The sequence below is a fragment of the Lontra canadensis genome, unplaced genomic scaffold (assembly GCF_010015895.1).
Source record: "Lontra canadensis isolate GAN:19392208 unplaced genomic scaffold, GSC_riverotter_1.0 scaffold6, whole genome shotgun sequence".
NCBI lineage: Eukaryota > Metazoa > Chordata > Mammalia > Carnivora > Mustelidae > Lontra > Lontra canadensis.
In genome coordinates this window covers 11,538,239-11,560,340 of record NW_022631000.1, presented here as the reverse complement: position 1 = coordinate 11,560,340, position 22,102 = coordinate 11,538,239, and the positions used below count along the sequence as shown (strand labels likewise).

The 22,102-nt window shown below is 35.2% G+C and overlaps 1 protein-coding gene across 13 annotated transcripts in view; it reads right to left on the bottom strand.

Annotated features, from left to right (window-relative positions):
* NECTIN3 (nectin cell adhesion molecule 3) overlaps positions 1–22,102 on the bottom strand; it is a 126,148-nt gene that overhangs the window by 67,871 nt on the left and 36,175 nt on the right. For all 13 annotated transcript variants that reach the window (XM_032852140.1, XM_032852139.1, XM_032852144.1 and 10 more), the window contains exons 2-3: positions 16,819–17,160; positions 2,135–2,431 (exon numbers count right to left, since the gene is read on the bottom strand). In XM_032852140.1, coding sequence (XP_032708031.1) covers positions 2,135–2,431; positions 16,819–17,160 — 639 coding nt within the window. The remainder of the gene's footprint in view (positions 1–2,134; positions 2,432–16,818; positions 17,161–22,102) is intronic.

Sequence of the window (22,102 nt, the reverse complement as noted above, 5' to 3'; positions counted from 1 at the left end):
TTTTTTTAATTAATTTTTTTTTAACTTGACAGACAGAGATCACAAGTAGGCAGAGGGGCAGGCAGAGAGAGAGAGAGAGAGAGAAGGAGGAAGCAGGCTCCCCGCCGAGTAGAGAGCTCGATCCCAGGACCCTGGGATCATGACCCGAGCCGAAGGCAGAGGCTTTAACCCACTGAGCTACACAGGTGCCCCTTTTCTTTTAAATTTTTTCTTTCATAAAATTTATTTTTAATAGTTTTTAATAAGAGGATATTTTTGAAATATTAAACTAAAATCTGCTGAGAACCAAGAAGGAAAAGAATAGGATGATATAGAGAAGAAGGGGCTAACTGCGGATGAAGTGGGGGTCATGAAAGCTTCCCCAAGGAAGTGCATGGTACAGGGACCCTCCTGTGAGTTACACAGTAAACTAGATAAAGAGTACATGACCAGATGGGAAATTAGAGAGAGACCAGGTCAGTTTAATTCTGTCAGGGAAGCTTGGTCTATTATCAATCAAGGTTTACAAAAAAGGGTGGTAAAAAATTAAACTTTTACTAAGGTACAATTAATTACTTTAGTAATTTAAAGAAAGAAATGCCTGTCTCTTAAATACCAAGAATTAACACTTTTGTAACTAACAATTGGTACTAAAAATTGTTGCTGAAAGAATAGAGAGTTCTGTGAGTTTAATTTCTTTTAATTGGGAGGAGGGAATAGGTACTAAGGTAAGGTATCCCCAAATAATACCTCCAAATATAGAGATCTGAACTTTGGATATAAAATTTTATCTCCTCAAACTTTGTTCACATGTTTTGTAAGTCCCAATTAAAAAGAGGAAAAAAAATCATGAGTACTCTAAGAACATTTTAGGAGCAAGCCAATAAATCTAAGCCATAATTATATAAATCTTACATTAAGAGAAATATTTTTATATTTAGGATTGCGTTCAAACAAACAATCAAAAAAGCATAATGTACCCAATACAAATTGAAGAAAATTTCAGTCATTACTAGATATAAGGAAGGACAAAATATATATAAGGAAAATATTAATAGTACTTACAATTGGGATCTGAATTTTACAAGAAAAAGGAAAAAGTTTAGAATCTATGAAAGTAAGGTAGGAAAAGGAAACAGAAATTTTAATTGGATTCTTCAGAGTAGTGAAAAGAAGGTATCTGTACTTAGGAATAAAATGGTAGTAACATTCATGTAAGGTAACGTCCCAAGTTTAACCCAATAAATGTTGAAAAAGATTCTTACAATTACCTTTAAAAACCATTGCATCAAGTGTAATGAATATGTGCAATTTGAAATTCCATATAGGTCATATCAAAAAATAAAACACTAAGAACACTATAATACTTCTTTTTAAAAACCTATTAATTTTCATTATCCTTGTTTTAATTTACGTGCATTATCACTTTTTCTTCTGCTCAAAATTTTTAAATGTTACACAAAGAATGTTTCAACAACTGAGCTAATGTACAGGAAAAAAATATACGCACATACGTATATAAACATACAAACTTTACACAAAAGGGAACATCCCTTAACCAAAACAAAAATAAGTGATGGGCTAACCTTTGAACCTTATCTACAATGATTATCCCAATGATGTCTTTAAAATACTGTCTTACTATATGAGAATCTTACAACATGATCAGTAAAATGAGATGAGAAAAAGTATCAGAAAAACAAAGATTTTCAAACTAATTAATATGCATTTAGACAATAAAAGATTCTTGCTGAAAACATCATGGGTAGCATAAAAAAAATGAGTAATAGCGAAATTAATTGAACTGGCAAAGTAATTGTTTGCCTCTAAGTATTGCACATTTTGAGGTATAAATTTCCACAATTTGCTTAAGCCCAGCTTATTTTTAAGGTCTGAAAAGGAGAAGGCTAAATAATTTTAAGTTGGAAAGCAACTTTAAAGTCACTCTCCATCTTCACAAACTAATAAGAAATGTTCTGATTAAATGAAATTTCCACGAAGGTATTTTTAAAAATTAAGGAAAAAAATTTCAACAAGGAAAAGATGTAAGAATATCTGAATATTAAGTATTCAAACTAACAAGTCTGCCATAGAATTATGTCACAGAAGAAAATTAAAATAAAATATTTAAGAGCAAATGTTATTGTTTACTTACACTGTATATCTAATATGAAAGAATATCGGATGTCCTTTTCCAAGGCTGGATGTTTTACAACACAGGTAATCCGCCTTCCTCTAGCAAATCTGGTTGGAAACAGCTTGTACTGGCTGACAATTGTTGCCGTTTCATTTGGAAAAGAAGTTGTAGTGGATTCCATTTCACCAAGATCACCTTCCCAGTCAATATGTGCAACTGGTTTTCCAGTGGCTGCGATACAGATGGCCGCTACAGTTTCATTTCCTCCATCAATTAAAGAATCTGGCCCTTTTATCAGGCTCACAGTGGGTTCAACTATTTACATTAAAAAAAAAATTAGTCACATTTCAATGAAGAATATATTTATATCTTTCCAAGATATATCTAGCCACAGTTCATAAACTTAGGGGAAAGTGCATATAAAATCTATGCTTTAAACATGCTTTTAAGAAATGCCAACATCAGCTAGATCTTTGGAAGAGGAGAAGATCACGAGCTAAGACAAACAAGAACCTCAGAAAGACTTGAAAACCTTAAAGAAGGTTCTCCTTAGGAGAGATACCATTTTTCTTTATAAGGACCGATGAGCTCTCCCTGAAGTTAGTATATGAAAAATTCCTGTAAATTGGGTAATTTTCATTATAAGATTTTAAGTATTACTTTGAAAGGGGAAAAGATGTAGTTTTTAAACACAGTGCTTCATTTTGCAGCAAAACACTTACAAAAAATATAAATTAAGTTACCAGTATGGAACCTACACAGTTAAAATGTAATGTCAATAATAGCTACATTTATTAAAATGTGTATTAGAATGTGTATCCCATTATCTTCTTCCAGTATAAGAAAGCTCCTCAGCAAGTGAAAGTAACCTTAATGTTTAGACCCTTTCATCTACTTTCCATATGCCCTATCTATCTCTTCACATTTTTCCAGCAAATTTTATGTGTTTCTTTCTGCATAAATTCCTCAGTCTCACCTCATGAACTGTCTCAAGCCTATGGGTTATTCTGTATATTGAGTTTTTATCTCAATAACTTATTCACTTCCAAAGCTTCCAACTGATTTTTAATGCCATCTGTTCTTGATTTATATCTAAATATTTTTCATAATTTACTTGAGATACTAATATTTTCCTAATGTATTATATGAGATGTATTATTGTAAAATAACAAAGGGAAAAGTACATACAACACATGTAATCAATACTTTGTAGTAAACATCTGTGAAAACACCACACATCTTAATAAAAAACATCAGTACCTCCCAGGTAGCTCAGCATGTCTCTCCTTGATCTTAACACCTACCAGCCCAAGTATGAAATCATTATAGTGACTTTGGAAATAAATTTTTGCTTACTTTTCATGACAGGTCTACGAGCAACAAATGTAAAGTTTGTAAAACAACAATTATATTTTACCTGTTTCTGAACTTTACATGAATGGTACTAAACTATATATATTTTTATATAGTTTTTCTTTGATTCAACTTTGTGCCCTGAGATTAATTTATTTGAGAATAATCAGACTTTATTATTTTAGAATTCAAGGTTTTTTCACTTTTAATTTTTAAATCATTTAAATTTCTATGCAGTTCTATAGATTATTAACTGCTGTACAGTTTATTTACCATTGGATTTTGGTGCTATTTCCTGTTTAGTATAAATAACTTTATAAGAAACATTCTCATTGGTATATCTCAGTATATTTGTACAGGTATTTCTCTACTCTGTCTCTTGTAGTGGAATTGCTACTACTATTTTTATTTTCAACTTTACCAGATAATGCCAAAAAGCTTTCCAAAGTAAGAATTTACTACCAATCTTAGAGTACCTATTGATCCAGACACTCACCACAGTTGGTATTGTCTGACTTCTCAATGTCTGTCCATCTTATATGCATATAATGGTGTACTGTTGAGACTGTATTTTTTTAATTTCTCATATTATAAATGATGTTAAAGGTCCTTCCATGTTTATAGGCTATTTGGAATTTCTTCTGCAAAATGCCTATTAAAGCCAATTGTTTTTTCTTACTGATTTGGAAGGAGAGCCTTTTTTAATTACATATGGTAAAAATATCCTCTAGCAGTTTAGGGCTTATCTTTTTGCCCTATAGTGTGTTTTGACGGAGAAGTTTTTAATTCAATTGTACTAAAATTTACCAGTTTTTAATTTCCCTTTTATGGTTAACTGCTTTTATACACTAAAAATTACTTCTCTACTTCAAGGCCAATTACTATGCCATTTTTTTATAGTTTCTTGTTCTCTGCAGAAATTTTATAGATTGACTTAACTCTTCAAATGTTAAACGATGCTGTTTAATATTTAATAGGCTGTGTCTGATAATTCCAACATCCTATATCTTTGCATGTCTGTTTCTGTTGTCTTATTTGTGCTGCCTGCTACTTGTGGGTTCTTCTTTACTTGTATTCAAGAAGACTATAAGCCTGCGTTTGAATAATTAAGGTAGTAATACTGTGAGGTATAGAATAAAGATAATTTTCCTCTAGAAAAGATCTGAGTTTTCTTCTGCTAAACTCCTGAAATCACTAACCAGTCTAGGACCTCCAGATTTTAAGATCAAACCACTCAGGTCATTATAAACCTGTAAGTCTGTAAGAAGGCTGGTATACTTCTAATTTCCTACTATTCTAAAAATGTAAGCCTCTGGATAGCATAATAAGAGAAGGGTTATTAGACATCCCCCATCTTAGCAGAACTACACTTAGAAATCTGTCTCTTGCTTCTTAAGACTTTCAAAATCCCACCTAAGCATCTCAGGTGTTTCTTCTAAATTATCAGAAGTCCTCAGGTTGAATGCAACTTTCAGTGCTAAGCTTATTTCTATTTTTACCTTCTCCTAGACTTGATTTACTAATATTTCTCACTTGTTTCTACTTCCTTGAAGCTTTCAGTGGTATTTTATTTCACACCCATGGGAGAGTTGTTTTGAACAACTTATACCATCACTAACTTTTTTTATCTTTGAGGAAGAGTTGTTTTGAACAACTTATACCATCACTAACTTTTTTTATCTTTGAGGAACTTAAAAATTTTAAGTCAATTTTAAGTTATATTTCTGCGGGCGCCTGGGTGGCTCAGTCAGGTAAGTGGCTGCCTTTGGCTCAGGTCATGATCCTAGGGTCCTGGTATCCAGCCCAGCATGTTGGGCTCCCTGCTCAGCAGAGAGCCTGCTTCTCCTTCCCCTCTGCCTGGTGCTCTGTCTACATGTGTTCTCTAAATAAATCTTAAAAAAAAAAAAGTCACATTTCTGTTTCTTCTGAAGGGAATCAATCTCCTGGTTGTAGACTTTACTAGATTTCTAAAGTTACTTTTCTCATATACCTCAATATTTTGGTTAACTTCTCTGTAACCTTCACTGTCTAGTTGTTTTGCTGTTGCTTCCTCTTAAGATGCTATCAAAACGGGCGCCTGGGTGGCTCAGTGAGTTAAGCCTCTGCCTTCAGCTCGGGTCATGATCTCATGGTCCTGGGATAGAGTACTGCATCGGGCTCTCTGCTGGGCGGGTAGCTTGCTTCCCCCTCTCTCTGCCTAATTGTGATCTCTCTCTCTCTCTCTCGTCAAATAAATAAAATCTTAAAAAAAACAAAAAAACAAAATAAAAGATGCTATCAAAGCCCTCTGTACTCTGAATGGAGGTAACAAGGTAACATGGTTTTCCCAGTTCTGTGTGAACATCAGGATTGTTAGTTAGATCTAATGCTTTCCGGTGGTTCTTTCCCCAACCTCAAAAGATTCCTCTCCCATGGACACAGATCAATACTAACCCAAAGACTTTAAAGGGGCCCTCTGTAGATCTCTAAAACACACACACTCTCTCTGATGCTCTATGCTTTCCAGTATTCTGCTCCACAAATTCTAATCACCTGTCCTCCCTGAATTCCAGAATGTCTCTTTTACTCTCTGATACCATCGTTCTCTGCTTCAAATCCTTGTCACTGAGTTGTACCCTGAAAACTGCCTAAGGTGGAAGCCAGAACATTATATGGACTCACCTTGTTTATTTTCCTTCTTTCAGGGATCATAATCCTACACGGCCTATTGTCCAGTGACAAAAACTGTTTCTTAAAACTGTTTCTTATTTGCCTGGTTTCTTGTTCTTAGAGAGAGGGCAAATCCAGTCCCTGCTATTCCATCATCTACAGCAATGGAAGTCTATTTTTTTTTTTAATTATGTTCAGTTACCCAACATATAGTGGAAGTCTGTATTTTTATTGCAAAAGCAGTATTTCTAAAAATTGGGAAAACAGGGAAAAATTATGCACAACTACAATACCCTAATGCAATTATTATCATCTTTTTCCACTTCTCTTTTTCTAGTTTCTATATGGATGTAATAATCATGGCATACGTACAATTTTTTGGTTCTTTCCTCCCACAGCAACACTTCCCTTAACCATAATTTTAATAGCTATAAAATATCCCATCAAGAGAAATAAGCAATTGCAAAACAACTGTTCTACTGTGGGGCATTTGTTGTTAAATTTTCCCAAAGCTTTTTTTTTATCACATTCCCTTAATTTGCTTTCTATTACTACCACTCCACTGAAACTCTAATGATACCATGTAATCGATGGGCTTAATATTTTTATTTGCCATTCTCTTTGACCAATTAGGTAGAATTTCAAACTTTGACACAGTTATTCGCATTCTGTTCAAAAAGAATTAAGTACTAATGATGCCTTAAGGTACCTGTTCTACGTAATGAATTGCCTTCTAGGCTATACTTTAAGAATACTAGCTGTGCACCATTCTTAGGAAAACAAACAAACAAAAAAAAGGTTGTTCAAATTATGTTGTATAAACCTTAATTCTCACTGTGGAAAAAAGAAAAAGTTGCTAAAATAATCTTAAAAATTTTATCTTCTCCTGATATAAGTAGTATTACTTTGCCAGTTTTCCTCAAAGCTTAGAGTTCTTCATTTTTATTTCTTCTAACCTCTGCCCCAATAAATACTGGGTTCTGGGCTGTCACTATTTGCATCTCCCTTAGAAATGTTTATCTGATACAAAACTACTATCTACATAATCCCCAATTTCCTTCATTTTTGATACAAGGCTTGATTCCACAGTTTCTAACCACCTGTCTGGTACTGTTTGCGTATGTATCTTCAAACTCAATGAAGCCAATGCTGATCTCATTATCTTAGCCATCCAATCCCAACACCTGGATTTCATTCAGACATGCCCACTGGAATTTATAGTAATATAACTTACACAATCACCAAGGTTGGAAACCTTTTTATGCTCAAACCTCCCTTGTTTCTTATATCCAATCAGTTACAAAGGCTTGACAGATATTCCTTTGTAATAGCTCCCTTCTTCCCTCAAGTGGCAGAAATCAGAAAATTAATTTCAAGCTTTTATGGCCACATGACTGAAGGATTAAGATTTTAGGACTTCTTCATTTATTATTTTAAAATTTTTTATTTATTAAATATAATGTATTATTAGACCCAGGGGTACAGGTCTGTGAATGGCCAGGTTTACACACTTCACAGCACTCACCACAGCACATAACCTTCCCCAATGTCCATAACCCCACCACCCTCTCCCAAATCCCCTCCCCTTGGCAACTCTCATTTGTTTTGTGAGATTAAGAGTCTCTTATGGTTTGTCTCCCTCCCAATCCCATCTTGTTTCATTTGTTCTTTTTGTACCCCTCAAGCCCCCCACATTGCCTCTCAACTTCCTCATATCATGGGGATCATATGATAATTGTCTTTCTCTGAGCGACTTATTTCGATAAGCATAACACCCTCTAGGTTCTATCCAAGTCGTCAAAAATGGCAAGATTTCATTTCTTTTGATGGCTGCATAGTATTCCATTGTATATATATCTATATATCTATATCTATACATCACATCTTCCTTATCCATTCATCTGTTGATGGACATCTAGGTTCTTTCCATAGTTTGGCTATTGTGGACATCTCTGCTATAAACATCTGGGCGCACGTGCCCCTTCGGATCACTACGTTTGTATCTTTAGGGTAAATACCCAGTAGTGCAAATACTGGGTTGTAGGGTAGCTCTATTTTCAACTTTTTGAAGAACCTCTATGTTGTTTTCCAGAGTAGTTGCATCAGCTTGTATTCCCACCAACAGTGTAGGAGGGTACCCCTTTCTCCACATCCTCGCCAGCAAGTGTCATTTCCTGACTTGTTAATTTTAGCCATTCTGACTGGTGTGAGGTGGTATCTCATTGTGGATTTGATTTGTATTTCCCTGATGCCGAGTGATGTGGAGCACTTTTTCATGTGTCTGTTGGCCATCTGGATGTCTTCTTTGCAGAAATGTCTGTTCATGTCCTCTGCCCATTTCATGATTGGCTTACTTGTTCTTTGGGTGTTGAGTTTGATAATTTCTTCATAGAGTTTGGATACTAACCCTTTTTTTAAAAAAATTTTATTAATTATGTGACAGAGGGAGAGAGAGATCACAAGTAGGCAGAGAGGCAGACAGAGAGAGAGGGGGAAGCAGGCTTCCTGCTGAGCAGAGCCCCCGATGTGGGGCTCAATCTCAGGACCTTGAGATCATGACCTGAGCTCAAGGCAGAGGCTTAACCCACTGAACCACTCAGGTGCCCCGGATACTAATCCTTTATCTGATATGTCATTTGCAAATATCTTCTCCCATTGTGACAGTTGTCTTTTGGTTTTGTTAACTGTTTCCTTTGCTGTGCAGAAGCCTTTGATCTTGAGGAAGTCCTAATAGTTCATTTTTGCCCTTGCTACCCTTGCCTTTGGCAATGTTCCTAGGAAGAAGCTGCTGCGGCTGAGGTCGAAGAGGTTGCTACCTGTGTTCTCCTCAAGGATTTTGAGGGATTCCTTTCTCACATTGAGGTTCTTCATCCATTTTGAGTATATCTTCGTGTGTGGTGTAAAGAAATGGTCCAATTTCATTTTCCTGCATGTGGCTATCCAATTTTCCCAACACCATTTGTTGAAGAGGCTATCTTTTTTCCATTGGACATTCTGTCCTGCTTTGTCTAAGATTAGTTGACCATAGATTTGAGGGTCTATTTCTGGGCTCTCTATTCTGTTGCATTGATCTATGTGTCTGTTTTTGGGCCAGTACCATACTGTCTTGATGACAGCTTTGTAATAGAGCTTGAAGTCTGGAATTGTGATGCCACCAACTTTGGCTTTCTTTTTCAACATTCCTCTGGCTATTCAAGGTCTTCTCTGGTTCCATATAAATTTTAGGATTATTTGTTCCATTTCTTTGAAAAAAATGGATAGGATTTTGATATTGGTTTTCCATAGATGACTTTGATGATATTGAGGTATGTACCCTCTATCCCTACACTTTGAAGAGTTTTGATCAGGAAAGGATGCTGTACTTTGTCAATGCTTTTTCGGCATCAATTGAGAGTATCATATGGCTCTTGTTCTTTCATTAATGTATTGTATCACATTCATTGATTTGCAGATGTTGAACTAACCTTGCAGCCCTGGGATAAATCCCACTGGGTCATGGTGAATAATCCTTTTAATGTACTGTTGGATCCTATTGGCTAGTATTTTGGTGAGGATTTTCACATCTGAGTTCATCAAGGATATTGGTCTGTAATTCTCTTTTTTGATGGGATCTTTGTCTGGTTTTGGGATCAAGGTAATGCTGGCCTCATAAAATGAGTTTGGAAGTTTTCCTTCCATTTCTATTTTTTGGAACCGTTTCAGGAAAATAGGAATTAATTCTTTCAATGTTTGGTAGACTACTCCTCGGAAGCCGTCTGGCCCTGGTCTCGTTTGTTGGGAGATTTTTAATGACTGTTTCAATCTCCTTATTGGTTATGGGTCTGTTCAGGTTTTCTATTTCTTCCTGGTTCAGTTGTGGTAGTTCATAGGTCTCTAGCAATGCCTCCATTTCTTCCACATTGTCAAATTTGCTGGCATATAGTTGCTCATAATATGTTCTTATAAATGTTTGTTATTTCTTTAGTGTTGGTTGTGATCTCTCCTCTTTTTATTTATTTGGGTCTTTTCTCTTTTCTAATTTAATAAGTCTGGCCAGGGGTTTATCAATCTTATTAATTCTTTCAAAGACTCTGCTCCTAGTTTCGTCGATTTGTTCTATTGTTCTTTTGGTTTCTATTTCATTGATTTCTGCTCTGATCTTTATTTCTCTTCTCCTGCTGGGTTTAGGTTTTCTTTGCTGTTCTTTCTCCAGCAACTTTAGGTGTAGGCTTAGGTTGAGTATTTGAGACCTTTCTTGTTTCTTGAGAAAGGCTTGTATTGCTATATATTTTCCTCTCAGGACTTCCTTTGCTGTGTCCCACAGATTTTGAACCGTTGTGTTTTCATTATCATTTGTTTCCATGAATTTTTTCAATTCTTCTTTAATTTCCTGGTTGACCCATTCATTCTTTAGAAGGATGCTGTTTAGTCTCCATGTATTTGGGCTCTTTCCAAATTTCCTTTTGTGATTGAGTTCTAGCTTCAGAGCATTGTGGTCTGAAAATATGCAGGGAATGATCCTAATCTTTTGATACTGGTTGAGACCTGATTTAGGACCGAGGATGTGATCTATTCTGGAGAATGTTCCATGTGCACTAGAGAAGAATGTGTATTCTGTTGCTTTGGTAGCAAATGTTCTGAATATATCTGTGATGTCCATTTGGTCCCGTGTGTCATTTAAGGCCTTTATTTCCTTGTTGATCTTTTGCTTGGATGATCTGTCCGTTTCAGTGAAGGGAGTGTTAAAGTCCCCTACTATTATTGTATTATTGTTGATTTGTTTCTTTGATTTTTGTTATTAATTGGTTTATATAATTGGCTGCTCCCATATTAGGGGCATAGGTATTTAAAATTGTTAGACCTTCTTGTTGGACAAACCCTTTCAGTATGATATAGTGTCCTTCCTCATTTCTTGGTATAGTCTTTTGCTTAAAATCTAATTGATCTGATATAAGCATTGCCACCCCAGGTTTCTTTAGATGTCCATTAGGATGGTAAACTGTTTTCCACTCCCTCGCTTTAAATCTGGAGGTCTCTTTGGGTCTAAAATGAGTTTCTTGTAGACAGCATATTGATGGGTTTTGTTTTTTTAAATCCATTCTGATTCCCTGTGTCTTTTGATTGGGGCATTTAGTCCATTTACATTCAGGGTAACTATTGAGAGATATGAATTTAGTGCCATTGTATTGCCTGTAAGGTGACTATTACTGTATATTGTCTCTATTCCTTTCTGGTCTACTACTTTTAGGCTCTCTCTTTGCTTAGAGGACCCCTTTCAATATTTCCTGTAGGGCTGGTTTGGTGTTTACAAATTCTTTTAGTTTTTGTTTGTCCTGGAGGCTTTTTATCTCTCCTCCTATTTTCAATGATAGCCTAGGTGGATATAGTATTCTTGGCTGCATGTTCTTCTCATTTAGTGCTCTGAATATATCATGTCAGTTCTTTCTGGCCTGCCAGGTCTCTGTGGATAAGTCTACTGCCAATCTAATATTTTTACCATTGTATGTTACAGGCTTCTTGTCCTGAACAGCTTTCAGAATTTTTTGTCAATAAGACTTGTAAATTTTATTATTAGATAATGGGGCATGGACCTATTCTTATTGATTTTGAGGGGGGATTCTCTGCACCTCCTAGATTTTGATGCTTGTTCCCTTTGCCATATTAGGGAAATTCTCTACAATAATTCTCTCCAATATACCTTCTGCTCCCCTCTCTCTTTCTTCTTCTTCTGGAATCCCAATTATTCTAATGTTGTTTCATCTTATGGTATCACCTATCTCTCCAATTCTCCCCTCGTGGTCCAGTAGTTGTTTGTCTCTCTTTTGCTCAGCTTCTTTATTCTCTGTCATTTGGTCTTCTATATCACTAATTCTCTCTTCTGTCTCATTTATCCTAGCAGTAAAAGCCTCCATTTTTGACTGCATCTCATTAATAGCTTTTTTGATTTCAGCTTGGTTAGATTTTAATTCTTTTATTTCTCCAGAAAGGGCTTTTATTTCTCCAGACAGGTTTCTCTAATATCTTCCATGCCTTTTTTTGAGCATGGCTAGCACCTTGAGAATCATCATTCTGAACTCTAGATCTGACATATTATCAATGTCTGTATTGATTAGGCCCTGGCCTTCGGTACTGCCTCTTGTTCTTGTCATTTTATCCATATAAGAATATATGAAGGAAAAAAAATATGAAGGAGAGAATAAAATACTAAAAGCATGGCAAAGATCCCAGGAAAATGTGCTTTAACCAGATCAGGAGAGACCCTAAATCCTGGGGGCAGGAAAGGGGGTAAAAAGCAGTTCAGAAAAAAAATAAATAAATAAAATAAAAAATATATATTAGAATGGTGAATAGAACAGAGTCATCCACTTAATTTTGGGATTATTTTGGTCTCTTAGAAGAAACTATGTCCCGAGATTTTAAAGAATGAAAAACATATATATACACACACACAGAAAATAAGGGTAAACACGATGAAGGGATGGAATAGGAGTATAAAGATGAAAACTTTTAAAAAAAAATTCTAAAAAAGGAGTTGATTAGATAAGTTAGTTGGGAGAATAAAGAAAAAGAAAGTGGAGCGAATCTGCTCAGGCTGGAGACTAGAACAAAGCCCTGTGCTAGCTTTAGGGTATATTTTGATCTATTAGAAGTTGTATCTCAATTTTTTTTTAGAAGAAAAAACCCTATGTGTATACAAAAAATAAAGTTAAGATACAATGAAGGATAAAATATGAGTATAATAATGAAGGTTCAAAAAGATCTTTTTTATGAAAGGATTGTTAAGATAAACTAGTTTAAAAACGTTAATAGAGGAAAGGGTGAAAGTTAAAAAAATTAGCATACGGAAAAAAATAAAATTAAAAAAATTAATTAACTTTGCAAGACTAAATAATCATGAGGACAAAGCCATGGATTCCATGCCTTGCTTTCTCCTCTGGAAATCTGCTGTTCTCCTTGATAAGTGAACTTGGTCTTAGCTAGATTTCTTGCTGATCATCTGGGGGAGGGGCCTGTTGTAGTGCTTCTCAAGTGTCTTTGCAGGAGGCAGAATTGCACCGCCCTTACCAGGGGCTAGGCTAAGTAATCTGCTCTGGTTCACTTTTGGGAGCTTTTGTTCCCTGAACGCCTTCTGTAGAGCTCTGTAGAATGGGAATGAAAATGGTGGCCTCCCAATCTCCAGTCCAGAGTAGTGGAGAGCTTGGAGCCCCACTCCTCAGTGCACCCTCGGAGAAAAGCATTCAATCACTCCCATCTCCCTGGCCTCTGGCCACACTCCGAGCTCACCCAGCCTGTGACCAAGCGTCTCTGTCTCTGGCACACAGCTCCGCCTGGAGTCTCCAAACCCAGCAGATCCCTGCCGCTCTTCTGGGGGGGGGGGTCTCCCTGGATCTTCTGGAGTCCCTGCTCAAAGAGCCGTGGCCTTACTGTGTCACGGATCACAGTTTAAGGTAACCCCAAGTTGAGAGCTCACTCCTCAGCTCCATCTCTATAGCCAGCTTCCTTGCTCTAATACCTGTGAGCTCTGTAACACTCAGACACCCCTGTTTCTTCTGTGACCCTATGGGACCTGAGACCACACCGTCCCCGAGTGGGCTTCAACCCGGCTTAGCCTCTGGAGCCATGTCCCTCAGTGGAGCAGACTTTTAAAAGTTCTGATTTTGTGCTCCGTTGCTCCCCTGCTTGCTGGGAGCCGGCCCCACCCCCTGCAGTCTATCTTTCTGTCGCTTTGGATTCACTCCTCCGCAGGTCCTACCTTTCAGAAAGTGGTCGATTTTCTGTTTCTAGAATTGCTACTCTTCTCTTTGATCTCCTTTTGGATTTGCAGGTGTTCGGTTTGATAAACTATCTAGCTGATCTCTTGCTACCTGATATCATCTCAGCCTGCTACTCCTCTGCCATCTTGACTCCTCCTTCGTACCTCTTCATTTCAATCCATCAAAAACACATGACTGATCTTCAGAAATCATAACTTTTATCACATTACTCCCTAAATCTAGTCTATTATGACTTAAATATCCCTCTAAGCAAGGTGAGAAGGTGATCAAACCAGTGTTTCTCAAACTTCATTCTGTATACGAATCACTTAGAAATCCTGCTAAAATGCAGACTTATCATTCAATAAGTTTGGGAGGGACCCAAAATTCTGTATTTCTAACAAACTCCCAAGTGATGCCAATGCTGCCGGTTCAGCAACCACACTTTACATAGCAGGAGTCTGAGGGTAGAAGAAGGGAGGCAAGAAGTACAATATCTTATACCAATTTGGCATTTCTAGTAATACAAAGCTCAAATTCTCCATTATAACATTCAGGTTACTTTAATGCAGTCCTACTCAAACTTTCTAGCCTTTAGTTCTTGCAGTTTACATAAATCCTCTGAACAATCAAAAAATTATTCAGTGATTGCACTAATGAGTGATTTCACTAATCGCTCAACAATGAGTGATCTCTCCTCTCTTCTTCCAGAGGACCCTTGGCAATATCTGGAGATATTCTAAGTTATCATCACTGAAAGACCCACCAGATGCTAGCAGCAGTCTTTCAGTGATGAGAACTTAGAATGTCTCCACAGACATTGCCAAACAGTGTACAATGGACAGGACAGCTCACTAGAGCAAAGAATTTCGGCCCCAAAATTTTAGCTGATGCTAAAAATAACTCTGCCTTAATGTATGTTGTTTTCTGCCTCCCTGCACTGGCTCATTTATTCTCCCTATACTTACTTACTTCTGCTTACCCCAAACGTATCCAGAATTCAACGACTGGTTCAACTGTTTTTCTATACAACTTTTGTAGACTACTAAGTTTTACCAATCCGTTCCTATACCCTACTTAAATAACACTCATGGTGTATGGCTGCTGTATACCAGGAATTCTTATAGGCCTTAGAGAGATAAAGTTAAATTTTAAAGTACAGAGTTGCAGTCCACCATGTGTTTATAATGTAGAAAACACACAACAAACAGTATGGTAACTGCTGCAATAGATAAGCTCAATAAAAAATGGCAAAAGAGCCAAAAAAAAGAAAGAAGAAAAAAAAAATCAAACTGCAAGTGGGTATATATTTCAACAATGGCTCTCTAAAGGGATGTGGTTTGATAAATAGCAGTTAAATATAAGAACTAGGAAGACAGGGAGAAAAAGAAAGCAATCCAAGAAGAAAGAAAAATACATGTAAAACAAAAACAGGTATTATCAGAACTGCAAATAGTTCATCATGATTTTTTGTGTTGTAAAGTGGAGAAAGAGATGAAATAGATGAAGCTAGATACATAGGTGTGGTAAACATCATGACTAGTCTTGTACAATAAATAGTCCTCAGTTTTAAAATCACTGAGTATTATATTAATTTAGGGGCAATTACTAGAATTTAAAGCAAAAAAACCCCTAACTCCAATGGGTTCCCTCTTCCACACACAAAACTACTGTTTTCTAGCCATTGAACTTTTTTTATGACCTTTTTTTACCCTGATGGCCTGCACTTGATTTTTCAGGTATTTTGCCTTCTTTTTTGTTTTGTTTGTTTCTGGACCTATTCTTTTCTTTTTTTTTTTTTTTTTTTTTGTAATGTTAACATTAGTCACCATACAGTACATCATTAGTTTTTGATTCAGTGTTCCAGGATTCATTGTTTGTGTATAACACCCAATGCTCCCTGCCTTCTAGTCAAAGTTTCTCAAAAGTATCTGTTTCATAAACGTGAGTTATATTTTCCCACAGGTGTTCAGGCAGTGTCATAAACATATGAAATTCTCAAATATTTAATTTTATTTCTATTTTTAAATAGTATCTCTCAACATGAAAAAATATCTGACAAGAGCTGGACAAAATGGGTTTCCTGCATGTCAGAGACCCTGAAATGATGCCTTTAAATATTAGGGGCAGTACACTTGTTTGCTGCTCTGGAAGCAGACACTAAGACCTAGTGAGGAGCACAAAGTGCTTTTTACGAGGGTGTAATACCCAGAAGGAAAGTGAAGAAGGAGGGTTGAGGAGGGGAGCTATCAGCAGATCCAACCAAGTCCCCAACAGACAAAGACTGCCTGTTAAAGGAATCCTACTTTGATTGGAAAATGCTAAGGTTGCTATTACTCCTTAATCTTTACTCTGGTATTCTAAAAATATAAGCCAGTATTTCCAAATTGGTATACCTTTCACTGCAAGTGGCTATCTTAACAATAATAAGCTCATTTTAAATTCCTCCATAAATTCTAAGTTATCAGAAAGGAAAAAGCAGAAGACTGCTCATTAGAAGCAACGGCCCAAGGATCAAACAGCTATGAAATCCACAGTGGCAGAAGTAAGATCTGATTTCAGAAACATGGAAATATAGCAATGGCTCTAAGACAACAGTCATTTAAATAAATGGACAAGCTTATTTAAAAATGGAAATTTAAAGTTTGAAATTTTGAGAAAGAATACTGAAAATGTCAAAAACACTCAGCATTTTAGTATTATATATAAAAACCAATCTTTCATGAAAAAAGTAAAATAACTAAGAACCACACAGCATTACACAGATAGGTAGGTAGATACAAAATTTTGTTTAAATTGACAGAGCAGAGAATCACAGATTTTTAAGAAAAAACTTGAAAAATCATATCTGAATTATTTCAAATCTAGGTTTATATACGTATATAGTTAATTATTTTAAAATCTTGAAAAAACTTTTATTATAATCCTTGCCAGTACCACCAAAATATACAATTCAAGCATACCTACCTAATACAGTTACAGTTGTAGAGGATTGAGCATTTCCAAGCGGGAATGTAACAGCTTTGCATATGTATTTTCCAGAATCAGAAAATCCTATGTTATGTAGAGTAATTGTCGCATCATTAAGTGAATAGTTTTTAAATAAGACTCTTCCCTGATATTCTCCTTGAACAGAGAATCCATACTGAGGATGATGAACTGCAACAGTCTGTGAACTTTTGCCATGGATCTTCTCCCATGAAATTTGTGTTATAGTTTCATTTACTTCAATTAAACACTTCAATGAAACATTCTTTCCCCATACTGCTGTAACATGTGGCTCCACAATAATTGGCCCAGCTAAGGCACCTATGGGGGAAAAAATAGTTCTTAAAATAGAAAAAAGTTATACTAACATATGATCATTCTCCCTCCCTGCTTGTTTCTCTCTGTCCCTCCCACTTACCCTTCTATAGATGCTCACCTGCATGTCCATGCACATTCACATACACACATACATTTATGACTAAATAACAGGAAGAGCTCAAAAGAGGTAGATGTTCCTGGGGCTGAATGTTAGACCCAAAGAGTGACTCTCAAATAAATCAAATACCTGTCAATATGTGTCCCAGTGGGAAAAGCACTAGATTAGATTGGGCCAAGAACAAGCTTGGAAGGAGATCATTCCCCAGTCAAGCCTCCAGATGAGATCCCAGCCCTGACACCTGACTGCAGTCTTGTGAAAGACTCTGAGGCATAGAACCCAGCTGAGTCATGCATGAATTTCTGATACAAAGAGAGATAATAAATGCATGTCGTTTTAAAGCCACTGAATTTTAGAGTAATTTATAATTTGTAATAGATCACTAATACATGCAGGATCTGTCAAACCAAATATATTACCAAAGTATCTTCTGGAGGATTCCTCTATCAAGATACTCTATTAAAAAACTTCATTTAAGATAGATCAACTACTAGAAAACATTAATTTAAAAAATTATGTAAATGTGAAATCAATTTTTTTCTATTTCATGGATGAAGAAAAATAATTCCTTAAGCAAAAGTTAAAATGAAATGACATCAAATTTCTCCCTTGTAATACTGACTTCTGTGGTCCAAATCGAAATTATTTTAGGATAAATAAGACCAATATTTATGAATACTAAAGTTAAGCAAGATGCTACTGATCGACAAGTATATTAGAATATACATATAAGCCCTTGGAGAATTTATGACTCATGTGTCCTGACAAAATAGATATTCAAATTCAGAAGTATAAACACTCAAACATGGAAACTATAAAAACAATACACTGTACAAATAGTATCTTTGAAATTTAAGGTCTTATTAATATTTTTAAATAAATACAAAAATGTAGAGAGTATCACTTAAAAAAATAACCAAGAAAAATGTGTTTAAACATGTTTAAAGAGTTCTAAACAACAACAAAACTTCACAAATTATTTCCACTAACCCTTTTTGGGAGGAAAATAACATAAATGATAAATAAAATATAAATAAAGAAATAAGCAAACTATGCCATCCAAATTGTAAATGAATTTTAAAAAATAAGTAAACAAACAAGAGAGTGAATTGTATCGTTTAGGAGATGACTGAAGATGTATTACGAAAAAGGAGAGACAATTCACAGTGAGTATACTTAACAGTTAAGGAAGAAAAGGGTTTTTTATCCATTGCCCCAAAAAAGTACCAAGTCCTCAAAATTTACGACTGTGTTCTATCATGCTTTCAAGTGTAGATAATTACTAAGCTTTTAAAATTAATCCAAGATATATAAATTTTATAAGTATTGCAATGTATTTTAGCAAGCTATCGTAAGTCTAGTACTAAACCAGAATATACATATAAAAGGACAATTTATGAATATTAAATTTTTCATATAATGTTATGAGATAATACCCAGCTTTTTGTTTAAAGAAAAAGACATAATGACGAAGTAGGAAATTCCAAGAATATAAAGAGAGTTTTAAACTATCACACTGAAAGCTCACATTGACTTCCTCATTTGAGGTTGAAAAGGTATTTTATAAAATTTAGCATTCATTATCTGAATTTTTTAAAAACTCTGAGAAAAAAGGATTTTTATAAATTTTTATTAACATATAATGTATAATATATAATCATTTATATATAAGTAATTTTATACATAAAATTTATATAAATATAAATTATAAATATATAAATATAAAAATTATTTCTATATAAAACACATAAAATAAATTTATATATAAATACAAATATGTAATATAATTTTTTAAAAAGATTTTATTTATTTATTTGACAGAGATCAGAAGTAGGCAGAGAGGCAGGCAGAGAGAGAGGAGAAAGCAGGCTCCCCACAGAGCAGAGAGCCCAACATGGGGCTCGATCCCAGGACCCTGGGATCATGACCTGAGCCGAAGGCAGAGGCTTTAACCCACTGAGCCACCCAGGTGCCCTGTAATATAATTTTTAATTAACATACAATGTAACATATATGCCCCAGGAGTACAGGTCTGTGAATCAGACCTGTACTAATGGTAAAGCATTAGAAAGGAACAGACAGAATTATTATTTGAAAAACCTGTTAACTGAAAAATCTAAGGCAGCCAAGTAAAGGGTGCATATAAAATATGGGTGCATATAAAACATGCAAAATATATTCAAAATATATAATCAACAGGATAGGTGATAATCTTTACAAATTTATTACAGAAAAAACAATATCTGTAAAACATTAATATTTCAAATGCCCATGAATAAAGTTGTGAAGAACTAATAAACCTGAGCAATTGACTTGAATAAATGTAAGATATGTCATATTCCTGTAGGAAAAATTAATGCTATTTAGACATCATATCTCCCCATTCCACACAAATTCAATGCAATTGCAATGAAATCTCTGATAAAAATTCTTGAAACAAGACTAGGGACAATAGCTAAGAAATATTTCTAAAACATCAATGGTCCAGTAGGAGGGAGGGGAAATGCTAAAGTAAAAATAATAAAAAGCTTACTATTAGTATCTGAAAACAATTTAAAGTACACAAACTGACCTATAAATTTATCAGTACTATTATATATATTGTACTGATATTCAACAATATTTTTCTATGAGCGGGGAAATAATGAATTAGTCAAGATGCTGAAAGGACAAGAGCTAATACTTGGAAATGGATCCCTGCTTCACACTAAACACACACACACGACTGAAGATAAAAATGTAAAAAACAGGCACACGTGCATGCACATATACCGACAATAACTTTGTATATTCTGACAAATAACACTAGTTATTCCTAGAGAGTGGGATACTGAGGATTTAGGAAAGAACTTTCAGTTTTTACTTTGTGTTTCTCTTTGATGTCAAAATGATTTATAAGTAATGTTCACAATAAAAGCAAATTAAAAACAAGAATAAGCAGAATTAAATTCTCCTCAGGTGGAAATGGAAAAGAGATAGGATAAGGTGTTATGGACTGAGTATTTGCACTTCCCCAAATTTTTTTATTGCAGCCCTAATCTCTAAAGTGATAATGTCTATAGATGGGGCCCTTGTGTGGTAATCAGATATATGAGGTTTTGAGGGTAGAGCCCCTATGGTGACATTATGGGTCATACAAGAAAAGGAAGAAAGACAAGCTCTCTCTCTTTCTACCATGTGAGGACAAAACAAGAAAGTGTCTGTTTTCAAGTCAAGAAGAGGGTCCTCACCAGGAATGGAATCTGCCCACACCTTGATCTTGGGACTTCTCAGTTTCCAAAACTGTGAAAAATAAGTATCTGTTGTTTAAGCCACCCAGTCCATAGTGCTTTGTTATAGCAAACTGATCACTAAGACATTAAGTATCAGAATAACCTGGGAGGGATTATGCTAAATCATATCTCCTTTCAACTGGTAAGAACTATGGCCTAGTGAGCCACCATTAATGAAGAGGACTATTTGGAGACAGGAAAAAGAAAAAAATGAATCCACTGACTCAAAAACGTATTTATAACATTTAAATATATTCTACAGTATTTAAATAGGGAAATCCACTCTCAGCATAAAAGGTAGAAAAGCCACCTAGAAGAGAGTTTAATAGATTTGACCAGAAAAATTGATCCCTTAATAAAGAGCATGAGTAGATTTAAGAAACTACAAATGGCTATTTTTAGTGCGTTTTTAATTTTACTCCTAAATATTAACAACTATCAAGTTTTTCTTTTTCATCTTTTGTTTTAATATCTAGGAGATAATGAGTAATTTTTACTTTCCAATTTTTCTACAAAATTATTCTGGGTAATTTTTGCAAAAGTAGACTTGGGCATAGTTTTCTATTGTTTCAATCCTTAAATCCCTGAAGAAGTTTTGATAATCTGGCTCTCCCTTAGGTTCCATGAGCTTCTAATAATGTATCTCCTTTTTTGCATTTTAGTCAGCCAAAATTAAGTATCTGTTCCCTGCAAATAAGTGTATACCTTTCCAATCCTAGACAAAACCCAAAAGTTAAAAACCACTTCTAAGTAAGATTTTCCCCCATGGAATCTTAAAACTTGGAGAAAGAGTTTCTCCACCCTGGTTCTTATCCAAAGTCACTATTCAAACGCCTCATTTCTCCAGGTCTCCCAAACACTGAGACTACCCCTACCCCTTTTCTTCCCCTCTTCCATATGGAGTTTGACAGGAGAGCAGAAGTGTATCCTGAGGAAACATAAATGTTTATTTCTAAAGACCTAAGTTATTTGAAGTAACTTTGTCATTAAGTATGATATAAGTCTAAAATATAAAGAGGCTAAGGAACAGCAAAGACTTGAACCTTTCATATCTGGCAAGACCCTATCTGACATTGTCAGAATGTATTCCTGGCTACTGTATACTCTAGAGACCAAAGAAAAACACATTATTTGTACCATTAACTGATTAATTGTCCTTTCAGACAGAAAGAAAACTAAGTGTTTCCCTCCTACCTGTAGCTCCCACGAAAACACTAGATCTATGAAAATAAAGCTGTCTGGATTTTTCATGTATATTTGAATTTATTTATTTAGAGCATACAGAGAACACAAATCATTTGGAAATATTCAAAAACAATTGTGACAGAAAAATAAAATGTAATGATTCATGTACTCTAACTTCTATGGGTTATTTAAAAACAAAAACAAACAAAATGACTTGACATTCATATTAGAGATCACATTAAAGTGCTAAAATCCAAGTATAAAGTGACAACAGTTCACTGCCTCTCCTTCTCCCACTCCCCCTACTTACAGTCTCTCTCTCACTGTCATCTGTCAAATAAATAAAATCTTAAAAAAAAAAATTTGCTAA